The sequence below is a fragment of the Vulpes lagopus genome, chromosome 15 (assembly GCF_018345385.1).
Source record: "Vulpes lagopus strain Blue_001 chromosome 15, ASM1834538v1, whole genome shotgun sequence".
Classification (NCBI taxonomy): domain Eukaryota; kingdom Metazoa; phylum Chordata; class Mammalia; order Carnivora; family Canidae; genus Vulpes; species Vulpes lagopus.
Window position 1 is genome coordinate 17374977 of NC_054838.1, and position 13099 is coordinate 17388075.

A 13099-nucleotide genomic window follows, 5' to 3' on the forward strand; every position below is an offset into this window, starting at 1 on the left:
TGTGAGGTTTTTGTACGTGCCTTAAGAGAGATAGATCTATGTTCCCTGGGGAGTTTTTCTTGCCCGGTCACTGAGCTCTTAAGCTCCTTTTCCTCAAGGTCTCTGAACTATCTCTGGTGACTTTTTGGTGATTTTCCCATGCCCAATGTTGTTCCCTAGATTTTCAAGTTCTCTCCTGTCAGTAACTTGACCTTACTTTCTTAGCATGATGTTCATAATTTGCCTGCTTGGATTCTGCCAGGTGGACAAAAAGGAATGCTCCTGCCCAGTGGAGGCGGAAAGATCGGCAGAAGCAGCACACAGAACACCTGCGTTTAGATAATGACCAGAGAGAGGTAAGAAACCTTAAGGGTGACAAACAGTGACACTATGACTATTCTACACGGTCTTTCTCTTTCCCATTCCCTTGGCCTCTGGTCTAATTCAAATGTCTTAGCAATAACCTTTCCCCATAAAGAAGGGTTAATACTAGGATTAGTTCCTCATACCTGATCCTGGGCCTTGGTTATGACAAATCCAGGATGTATGATGTTCTGCAAGTGACAGCTGGCTACTAACCAGGTAGGTCCTCTCCCTGAGCCACACTCTGTTTGCAGCCCCTTCAGGAATAATCTCTGTGCTTAAGGAGAGCTTTTCACTGTCCTTTTAGTACTCAGTCTTGCACGATACTTTCTGGGGAGTATGACAGGAACCTCAGAAAATAAGATTCTGAAATTTGGGAGAATCACTTTATAATTTGTGAGGCTTATTTTTGGTATAGTATTGTAATAAAGAAGTTAATTCTGTTAGAGGGAGAAGGAAGAAAAGATGAACCTGGGTTAATACTGTGAATCTCTGAAACTAGATGGTGGAGGACTTTTCTTCTGTTTTTTATGTATTTTAATTTAAAACATAATCTTGACTTTTTTGCTTAGAAGAGCAAAAGAGAGGAATGTTATAATCAGGTGCCTAGGGGTTAGGGACTCCTGAATTGACCCCCTGAGTTTACCAGCTGAGTTTCTTAGCTCTACTATAACTTGTTCCCAGTAAAGTTTCTAGTTCTAAACCTCTGGATGGAGACCTTACCTTATTTAATTCCAGAGAAGTTGTGAAAATGGAGCTTCACCTTCAGAAACCCATTTCAAGAACTTCTCTTTGAGAAAAGACCTGCAGTTTACATTTGGTACATTTAAAAACCTGTTAAAGCATATTATTTTCGTATGTATCTGACATCTCAGTGAACGGGAAAATAAATGCCATTTTGTCTTTGCTGTTTTTAAAGAAATAAATTAGAGTTGCAAGGTATGGTTATGAATTTTTTTTAAAGATTTTATTCATTCATGAGAAAGACAGAGAGGCAGAGACATAGGCAGAGGGAGAAGCAGGCTCCCTATAGGGAGCCTGATGCAGGACTCAATCCTAGGACCCCAGGATCACAACCTAATCCAAAGGCAGACGCTCAACCACTGAGCCACCCAGGTGCCCTGGTTATGAATTTTTAACTTCATAGGATAGGATATGATTGGGCTTAGAGTTTTTGTGAAGGTGAGCAAAAGGGATTTGGGATTTTGGTATTATTTTATAAGTCTCCCCTGGGTCGTCCACCTCACCTCCATATTACTTCTTTCAACAGTGTTTATTGAGCATGTTTTCTTGGTCAGATCACTGTAGTAAATACTTCGAAATATAAAGATGACAAGGAGGTAGGCTTGTCCTCAAGGGATATCAGTTTATTAAGGAAATAAAGTCAGATACACAAATAATTTCAGTAGGATAGTGTTTTGAAAGGGCCATATGAAAAGCAAGCCAGTGTTTGATCTCTGATTAGAGAAATCAGAAGTCAGTTCTACCTGGAGTAGTATTTAAACAAGGGTGATGGAACCATCATCTCTTTAAGCCTTGGAGGATGATGGGATGATGAGAGACAAAGAAGAGCATTCAAGTAGAAGAAATGAAGGATCAAATGCTTGGTAGTTGTTGTGTAGTGGAGGCTGCTGACAGAATACTTTGTAGTAAGGAGGTATAGGAGGTAGGTAACAAACTAGGAGTCAGGTAGCAGTAATCCAGGTGAAGGAATTGAAGCCTAAACTTGGGAGTTGGTAGTGGGGGCAGATCGAGGGACCAGAAGATATAAAGGACAGAATTGTATTACTGGAATAAAGTCTAGGGTAAAAATACTGGTTGCGAACTTCTGATTCTGAGAGGATGTCAGTGTGTAGTTCACTGAATTGATGTGAGCTCTGTGTTAAATAGTATATTTAACAGCACATTGTAGAAAAACAGAAAATGCAGTTGTTTTGAATGTGCACTATTATTTTCCAGACCCTAATTTAGCAAGGCTATACTTTATGATAGAAAGGGTAGGTATCTATCTTTGATATGGGCAGAGGAGTTAAACTCCTCGCAGCTTGTGGTAGAAAATTAGTTTCTCAGTAGTATTCTGAAATTTGAGTGGGTTTATACATTGAGCTGTATACATGCTGCAGCCATGTGTTATTAGCTTTGCGTTAGCTATATGTTCTTTACCTCTTGTATTATTAAAGCAAAGGTAATCATAGTACTCATAGTATGCCTTACTTACATCAGAGAAAAATCATCATATTTTCTTTGTTTTTTGTCTTTGCTGCAAGAATTTAAAACCCTCCCCACTCCAACTGTGAGCATAGGAAAGAGGCATAAGAAAATGTGGGATGATAGTAGTGACCTCTTCAGGCTCTCATTAGTACTGGACACCTGCAGTTTGTGTGCATGGACCCAAAAAACCTTTGATTTTTCTCTGATGTAGAAGTACATCCAGGAAGCCAGGAATATGGGCAGTACCATCCGCCAACCCAAACTCTCCAACCTCTCCCCATCAGTGATTGCTCAAACCAACTGGAAGTTTGTAGAGGGCCTGCTGAAGGAATGCCGCAACAAGGTGAGCCATGGTTGCTTATGTATGTATGTTCTTTCCCTTGGCAGTCACGGGGAGACCATATCCAGGCTATGACCACTCTTTCTTGGTTTTAAAAATACTGTTAATATAATGGGATAGTATTGATTTTAAGATCTTGTTGTTTTGAATAAATATACCATTGCCAGAGAGCAAGCATACTTTGCTTGATATTAACATAATATGTATTCTTTAAAACTGAGAGGTGGATGTGGTTTTCAGCTTTAAACATCTTACATTACTTATATGAAATCCTGATAGTTCATTTGTCTTCAACAGATTAGTCTTACACACATGAAAATGTTTTTGCTTCTATTTTAATCTGATAGCAGTGATCTCATTATCTAGACACAGAATTTACTGAGTGCCTACTATGTCCCAGGCCAAAGTGTATTGTTTAGTTTAAGCTTTTTTTTTTTTTTTTTTTAAGATTTTACTTATTTATTCATGAGACACACACACACACACACAGAGAGAGGCAGAGACATAGGCAGAGGGAGAAACAGGCTCCTTGCAGGGAGCCCAACGTGGGACTCGATCCCAGGTCTTCAGGATCAGGCCCTGGGCTGAAGGCAGCACTAAACCACTGAGCCACCCGGGCTGCCCCATAGTTTAAGCTTATTGTTGGGATGTTTTTCTCAATTCTACAGACAGTAATGCTTTTAAGCTTTATTTTTTTTTATTGTTATGTATTTATTCATGCAAGACACACAGAGCGAGACAGAGACACAGGCAGAGGGAGAAGCAGGCTCCCTGTGGGGAGCCCGATGTGGGACTCGATCCCAGATCCTAGGATCTCGGATCTGAGCCAAAGGCAGACACTCAACTGCTGAGCTACCCAGTTGTCCCTGTTTTTAAGCTTTATTGAGGTATACTTGATATACAAAAAATGCATACATATATATTTTTTAAGTAGGTTCCATACCAACGCATGACCTTGAGATCAAGATCTGAGCTGAGATCAAGAGTCGGTAGCTTAGGCAACTGAGCTACCCATGTGCCCCTATGCACATATTTTAATGTACACATTTTGACAAGTTTGGACATATGCATACACCCATGATACTATCACCACAATCAAGGTGCTAAACATATCTATCATTTTCAAAAATTTCCCTGTGTTACTCTGTGGGCTTGGTTTGTTTTTATAGTAAGTACACTTAACATGAGACCTATTCTCTCTCTCTCTCTCTCTCTCTCTCTCTCACAAAAATTTTATTTATTTCTTAGAGCGAGAATGAGCATGAGCTGAGGGAAAGGCAGATTCCCTGCTGAGCAGGGACCCCCTCCACTCCCCCACCCTCTTTTGGGGTTCCATCCCAGGACCTTGGGATCATGAACTGAGCTGAAGATAGTGCTTAACCGACTGAGCCACCCAGGCACCCCTGAGATCCATAAAAATTCCATAAGAGATTACAGGCCATAATTTCTCTGACCTCAGCCACAGCAACATCTCTCTAGATATGTCTCTTGAGCAAGGTGAACAAAAGCAAAAAAAACTTTGGGACTACATCAAAACGAAAACTTCTGCACAGCAAAGGAAATAATTAACAAAACTAACAGGCAACCTACTGAATGGGAGAAGGTATTTGCAAATGACATATCTAATAGAGGGCTAGTATCCAAAATATGTGAAGAATTTATACAACTTAAAACCAGTAAAACAAATAATCCAATTAAAAATGGGCGGAAGACATGAACAGACATTTCTCCAAAGGAGACATGGAGCTGGCCAACACATACATAAAAAAATGCTCAATACCAGTCATCATCAGTGAAATGCAAATCAAAATCATAATGATATATCACCTCAAACCTGTCAGAATGGCTAAAATAAAAAACACAAGAAACAGATGTTAACAAGGAAGAAAAGGAATCCTTGTGCACTGTTGGTGAGAATGCAAACTGGTACAGCCATCGTGTAAAATTGTATGCAGATTCCTCAAAAAATTAAAACTAAAACAACCCTATGTTCTAGCAATTGTACTACTTGGTATTTACTCAAAGAATACAAAAATACAGTTCCAAAAGATATATGCACCCCTGTGTTTATATAGTAGCATTATTTATGATAGCCAAATTATGGAAGCAGCCTAAGTGTCTACTGATTGTTGAATAAAGAAGTGGTGTATATGTATAGGAATATTAGAAGAAAGAATGAAATCTTATTATTTGTGACAACATGAATAGATCTAGAGGGTATAATGCTAAGTGAAATAAGTTAGAGAAAGATACCATGATTTCTTTTTTTTTTTTTTTAATATATTTTATTTATTTATTCATGAGAGACACAGAGAGAGAGAGGCAGGGACACAGGCAGAGGTAGAAGCAGGCTCCCTGGAGGGAGCCCGATGTGGGACTGGATCCCGGGACTCCAGGATCACAACCTGAGCTGAAGGTGGTGCTAAACCACTGAGCCACTCAGGCGCCCCAGATACCGTGATTTCAATCATATGTTGAACTTAAGAAAGAAACGAACAAAGAAAAAAAGACAAACCAAAAAATAGGCTCTTAACTATATATATTATTATTATATATTATATATATTAGTTATAGTGAGCATATTAGATAAAATTTATGTATTAACTATAGTGAACAAAATGGTGGTTAACGGGAAGAGAGTAGAGGGATGGGTGAAGTAGTTGAAGGAAAATTAAAAAGAACACACTTATTGTGATGAGCACTGAGTAATGTATACAATTGTTGAATCACTGTATTGTACACCTGATACTAATATAACTGTATGTTAACTATATTGGAATTAAAATAAAAATAATAGGTGCTATGTTGATCAGCGGTCCTCTAAAACTACTCATCTTACGTACTGAAACTTCACACCTACAGAGCAACAATTCCCTTTCCTACTTTTCCCTTCCCCTGACAGTTACCATTCTGTTTGCTTCTGTGAGTTTGACTATTTTAGATACTTCATATAAGTGGAATCGTGTAGTATTTGTCCTTTTGTGACTGGCTTATTTCACTTAGTATAATGTTCTTGCTGGTTCATGTTGATTTCAGTTCTTTTAGATATATACTCAGAAGTACGATTGTTGGATCAAAATATAGCCATTATATATTTTTTTAAAGATTTATTTATTTATGAGAGTGAGAGAGAGAGAGTGTGTGTGTGTGTGTGTGTGCGCGCGCGCACGCGCGCGCGCATGTGTGCCCTGCACACACCAGCAGGGGGAAGAGCAGGGGGAAGCAGACTCCCTGTTGAGGGGAGCTCTATGTTGGGCTTTAACTGGGAGATCATACCTGAGCCAAAACCAAGAGTTAGGCACTTAACCAACTGAGCCACCCACATACCTCCAAAATATAGCCATTCTTAATTTTTAATGTTTTAGTTATGAATGTAATTTCTAAGAAAAATTATAGCCTTTCAACCAAATTAGTATACCATACCTTTTAGGACAATTCAATTAACTTGATTTCTACTACATCCTATTTATTCACCAATGGAAAAAAAAAAAAAGATTCTCCTGCATTTTCAATTTGTAAGTTGTCATTTAGAGGATGAAATCAAATATACTTTCTTTTACAGAAGAAATTATTACAGTTATAAATTAGATGGATATATCAGTACTGATATTTTGAATTCAGTTGTTTAAAAAACAACTTCTGTCAGCTTACTCTGAGTCATTAGTATTTATTATTTTTTTAAGATTTTATTTATTTATTTATGACAGATAGAGGCAGAGACGTAGGTAGAGGGAGAAGTAGGCTCCCTGCAAGGAGAGCCCTATGTGGGACTCGATCCAGATCCTGGCCACGCCCTGAGCCGAAGGCAGATGCTCAACTGCTGAGCCACCCAGGTGTCCCTGTTATTTTCCACACAATGTTTTTCTTTTCTGCCATCAAGAACATTGTGGTTGTGCCTTTCTTAAAAGAAACCTTCTCTGTTGTTTCTGAGATTTGGTTTCCAAGCTGCTGACATTTATTCTTCAGTCTTGAGATGTATGCCTGGCAGGGACAACTTCTTGTGTCTACTATCTGGTCAACAAAGACTATGAAATACATCCCAATTTCAGAGATGTTAATATGCAGAGAAATGTACATATTAGAATTGAAGAAATAACAATAATCAATCTAGCATTGCTAAATGTTGGTTAGCATGTGGAGCAACAAGAACTCTCAGACATATAAGTTAGTGTGACCACTTTGGAAACCAGTGTAGCATTATCGATGCAATGCTTTTTCTAGATAGATTCCCTAGAGAACCCCTTGCAGTGTGATCCCAGAGATACATACAAGTAGTTTTATAGCAGCATTCTTTGTAGTATGCCCAAACAGGAAACAACTCAAATACCAATCAGTAAGAGAGTTAATAAATAAATTTTATATTTATATGATGGAATGCTGTACAGTGATGGACATGGACAACAGTTATACCTATCAATGTGTGTGAATTTCACAAACAAAGTTTAGTGAAAAAGCAAATCACAAAAGAAAACATGTAGGCAAAAGTAAACTACCTTGTTTATTAGCAAGGCAAATCTAGGTGGTAAGCATTTTTTTGCTTTTCTGTAGTTCTATTGTGTGTAGGTCAAGATAGCGCTCACTTCCAGAGTGGAAAGGTTATTAGAGAGGACACATAGGGTGCTTCAAAGGTATGGATGGACAATGATTTATTTCTTAGCTTGGGTGATGGTTGTAATAGTGTGTGTAATATATAGATGTATAGATATGATATATACATAGACCATAATACATGTATATGAGGTCTATTTTACAATAAAAGCATTAAAAATAACAACACTGGAAAAAATGTGCCAGAATATTAAGAATTGTTGCTTCTGAAAGGCAGAATTAGGGGTGATTTTTCTTCTTGCTCTTTAGATTTTTGTGTGTCAGAAATTTATAACCTAAGTAAATCTTGGTTAAGGACTCAAGGAACTAACTCAAGCAGAGTTAGATTCAGAGGCCAGATCTGCTACTTTTTTGCTGAGTAATTTTGGCAAGTTCTTTAAATCCTCTGACCTCTTTCCTTATTAGTAAGTTGGAAACAATAATAATACTTATAGAGTTATAATGTTTAATACAGTGCCTGGCACATAGTAATAAAAGTTGCAATTATTATACAGTGTGTGTTTTTGGTTTATAACAAGAATTTGAACATTTTTACTTAAAAGAAATTATTCTGGAAACTATAGAACACTTATGAAAGAAATTAAAGAAGACACAAAGAAATGGAAAAATCTTCCACGCTTATGGATTGGAAGAACAAGTATTGTTAAACTTTCTATATTCCCATAGCAATCTACACATTCATTGTAATCCGTATCAAAATAACAGCAGCATTTTTCATAGAGCCAGGACAAACAATTCTAAAATTTGTATGGGACCAGAAAAGACCCTGAATAGCCAAAGTCATGTCAAAAGGAGAGCAAAGCGGGAAGCATAGTAATCCCAGGCCTCAAGCTATATTACAAAGTTGTACTCATCAAGACAGTATGGTAGTGGTACAAAAACAGACACATAGATCAATGGAACAGAATAGAGAAACCAGAAATGGACCCTCAACTCTATGGCCAAGTAATCTCCAACAAAGCAAGAAAGAATATCCAATGAAAAAAAGACAGTTTCTTCAACAAATGGTGTTGGGAAATTGGATAGCCACATGCAATTTGAAGAATGAAACTGGACCACTTTCTTATACACAAAAATAAATGGATGAAAGACCTAACTGGGATAGGAAACTATCAAAATCCTAGAGAAGAACACAGACATTTTAGAGTGGTCAGGGTGAGTCAGTCTGAGGACATCTGAACAGAGTACCTGAGTCAAGCGTTGTAGTATTTTCAGTGGAAAAGCCATAGGCTTGGAGTGAGACAGTTCTGGTAACTGGAAACTCCTTGGGACTTCAAGATAAAAACCTTATGCACAGCAAAGGAAACAACCAACAAAGCTAAAGGACAACCCACAGAATAGAGAAGATATTTGCAAATGCCAGATAAAGGGCTGGTATCCAAAAATCTATAAAGAACATCTCAAACTCAATGCCCCAAAACAAATAATTCAATCAAGAAATGGGCAGAAGACATGAACAGACATTTCTCCAAAGAAGATATACAAATGGCTAACAGACATGTGAAAAGATGCTCAACATCACTCAGCATCAGGGAAATACAAATCAAAACCACAGTGAGATGCCACCTCCCACCAGTCAGAATGGCTAAAATGAACAACTCAGGAAATAACAGATGGTGGTGAGGATGTGGAGAAAGGAGAACCCTCTTAGAAATTGGTGGGAATGCAAACTGGTGCAGCCATTTTGGAAAACAGTATGGAGGTTCCTCAACAAGTTAAAAATAGAACTATCCTATGGCCCAGCAATAGTACTACTGGATATTTATCCAAAGAATACAAAATACTGATTTGAAGGGGTACATGCACCCCATTATTTATTTTTATTTATTTTTTAAAGATTTTATTTATTTATTCATGATAGAGGCAGAGACACAGGCAGAGGGAGGAGCAGGCTCCATGCAGGGAGTCTGACGTGGGGCTCGATCCTGGGACTCCAGGATCACGCCCTGGGCATAAGGCAGGCGCTTAAACTGCTGAGCCACCCAGGCTGCCCACCCCATTGTTTATAACAGCACTATCAACAGTAACCAAATTATGGAAAGAGCCCAAGTGTCCATCTAGACGAATGGATAAAGAAGATGTGGTGTGTGTGTGTGTGTGTGTGTGTGTGTATGCTATGTATGTCATACACACACACACACATATATATATACACACACACACACACACATACAAATGGGATATTAATCATCCCAAAGAAGATGTGGTGTATATATATGTGTGTGTGTGTGTGTGTGTGTGTGTGTGTATACACACACACACATACACACAAATGGGATATTAATCATCAAAAAGAATGAAATCTTGCCATTTGCAACAACACAGATGGAACTAGAGTATATTATGCTAGTGGAATAAGTCAGAAAGACAAATACCATATGATTTCCTATTCCTGTGTGGAATTTAAGAAACAAAACAGATGAACATAGGAGAAGGGAAGGAAAAATAAGATAAAGACAGAGGGAGAGGCAAACCTTAAGAGAGTCTTAACCATAGGGAACAAACAAATTGAGGGTTGGTAGAGGGGAAGTGGGTGGGAGGATGTATAAGTGGGTGGTGGGTGTTAAGGAGGGCACTTGTGATGTGTACCGGGTGTTATATGCAACTGATGAATCACTAAATTCTGCCCCTGAAACTAATACTACACCATATGTGAACTAACTTGAATTTAAATAAAAATTTGAAAGGGGATCCCTGGGTGGCGCAGCGGTTTAGCGCCTGCCTTTGGCCCAGGGTGCGATCCTGGAGACCCGGGATCGAATCCCACGTCGGGCTCCCGGTGCATGGAGCCTGCTTCTCCTCTGCCTGTGTCTCTGCCTCTCTCTCTCACTGTGTACCTATCATAAATAAATTAAAAAAAAATTAAAAAAATTTTTTGAAAGAAAAAATAAAGGTAAATTATTTGCCCTTAGTGTTTTATCCTTTGACAGGTACTTCAGATGTATTTCTAGCCTTAAATGTTGGAAGGTTTGTTTGGTAAGATCAGTTAAACAAGAATGTCGAAGTGACTTTGACCAAAGGGTTTTATTCAACTCTTCATCTCATAAATGCAAAAAATTAATCCAGAGTGATGGCATCACTTGTCCAGGGTCATACGGTGATTGTTGTGTTCTCATCTTATCTAACTGAATGCACTCCACCATAACCTGACCTGTATGATGGAGAGTAAATATACTCTGTGTTTCTTGGTCTTACTCATCTTGTCCTTCCCAGCCCAGCAGTTGTGCTCTGTGGGTCACCATAGCCCTCTCCAGTTGCATATGATCCTGCTCACTGTGGTTATCTAATCCTACTGACTGATTCCTTGTAGACCAAGAGAATGCTGGTGGAGAAGATGGGCCGAGAGGCTGTGGAACTAGGGCATGGGGAGGTGAACATCACAGGGGTGGAGGAGAACACCTTGATTGCCAGCCTTTGTGACCTTCTAGAGAGGATCTGGAGTCATGGGCTACAAGTAAAGCAGGTAAGGAATGTCTAGACTCTCCCTGCTGAGCAAATTGTCTTTTTCTTTTCACTTGCTAGCTTTCCCATACTCTTCCAGTTGACTAGATTTGAAAAATGGTACTTACCATTTCTGGGATAAGACTTAAAATAGCTAAACAAACAAATAAGTAAATAAATGTGATTCAAACTATTTTCTTTTTCTTTTTTTAAGATTTTTAAAAATTTGTTTATTCATGAGAGAGAGAGAGGCAGAGACACAGGCAGAGAGAAGCAGGCTCCACACTGGGAGCCCAATGTGGGACTCAATCTCAGGTCTCCAAGATCACGCCCTGGGCCAAAGGTAGCGTCAAACCACTGAGCCACCCAGGCTTGGCCCCACCCCTTTTTAAAGATTTTTATTTATTTATTTATTCAAACTATTTTCTTTAAAAAATATGGTTCCTGAATCTTTCTGTTTGTTAGACATTTTTAGAGTGGTATCTTCCTTATTGTAAATAGAACTGGAGGCCAAATTTATAGATCCTTTTTGGCAGCTGGCCCTGGTCTAGAGATGGGACACAAAAGTAAGAGAGAACTTAGAGATCCTAAGTACCAAATGTACTCTAAGGGTCCTTCGCTAGTTGTACATTCCCAGTGGAAAAAGGTCTGTCATTAACATTTCTTTTATATACAGATAGCTTAACTGTCTAAAGATTTGAGAAAGGATTGCAGGAGATGGAGTAAGTTTGATTTTTACTGCATACCAGAGAATTTCCTTATTTCAAAATACTCTGCTTTGAATAGCTAGTCAAGATGGACAACTTTTATGTATGTTTAAATTTGAAAACAACTTGAAATCTTTTAAAAAAGCAGTCTTAGGGCCGCCTGGGTAGCTCAGTTGATTTTTAAGTGTCTGACTTGTGATTTCAGCTCAGGTCATGATCTCATGGGTTATGCCCCATGAGATCTCATAGAGATTGAGCCATGCAACATGCTCTGTGCTTAGCAGGGAGTCTGCTTGAGATTCTCTCCCACTGTCCCTCTCCCCACTCATTCTCTCTCTCTTTATAGTAAAATCTTCTTTTTTTTTTAAAAAAGCAGTTTTAATATGGATAAATTAGAAAATACATACAAGTATCCAGCCAGTGTTTATTGAGGGTTGACACTGTGCCAGGCATTATTGTTGAAGGCACTTGAGATACCTTAGTGAACAAAACAGACCAAGATCTCTGTCCTTCTGGAGTGCCACTGTCATGGGTATAGAGACAGTCTACCATATCTGTCTTTCAAAACAGTTTTCTGTGCACATATACCCATATACTGTGGATATTTAAAAATCCAACCACAATGAGATACCTTTTCACATCCGCAAGGATAACTGAAATAAAAAAAGACAGACAATAACAAGGTTAGTAAGGATCTGGAGAAATTAGAACCTTTATATATTGCTGATGGGAATGTAAAATGGTGTAGCCACTTTGGAGCATAGCTGGCAGTTCCTCAAAATGTTAAACATGGTGTTATATGACACAATGAGCCTACTTTTAGCTATGTACTCAAGATAAATGGAAACATATGTCTGTATAAAAACATTTACACAGATGTTCATAGCAGCATTATTCCAAATAGGCCAGAAGTAGAACAACCCAAAAGTCCATCAGTTGATGAGTAGATACACTAAGTGTGGTATATCTATACAATGGAATATAATTTAGTGGTAGAAAGAATGAAGGATGATACATGTTCAACATACTACGTGAAAGGAACCGTTCACAAAAGACCACATATTGTATGATCCCATTTATAGAAAACGTCCAGAATAGGCAAATCCATAGACAGAAGATAGATTAGGAGATGTCAGAGATTGAAGGGAAGGAGGAATAGGTAGTGACTGATAATGGGCATGGGGTTTCTTTTTTGGGTGATGACAGTGTTCTCAAATTAAGATGATGATTGTTGTACAATTCTGTGAACATACTAAAAACCGGGGCTTTATTTGTAACAAAATTATATACTTTGTAAGTGTGAATTTTATGGTAATGTGAATTATATCTCAGTAAAACTGTTTTTAAAAATTTAGATGGGAATATACTATACATAATGATTTGTAACTTGCTTTTTTTTAACCTCATTTTTTCCCCATGTCCTTAACTAATTTCTAGGTGATTCTATAGT

At 38.2% G+C, this 13099-nt stretch overlaps 1 protein-coding gene across 3 annotated transcripts in view; it reads left to right on the forward strand.

The window, feature by feature from the left end:
- Window positions 1–13099, forward strand: part of DENND5A (DENN domain containing 5A) — a 109233-nt gene that overhangs the window by 77205 nt on the left and 18929 nt on the right. For all 3 annotated transcript variants that reach the window (XM_041730086.1, XM_041730088.1, XM_041730087.1), the window contains 3 exons: window positions 242–335; window positions 2765–2896; window positions 10812–10964. In XM_041730086.1, the coding sequence (XP_041586020.1) occupies window positions 242–335; window positions 2765–2896; window positions 10812–10964 (379 nt within the window). The remainder of the gene's footprint in view (window positions 1–241; window positions 336–2764; window positions 2897–10811; window positions 10965–13099) is intronic.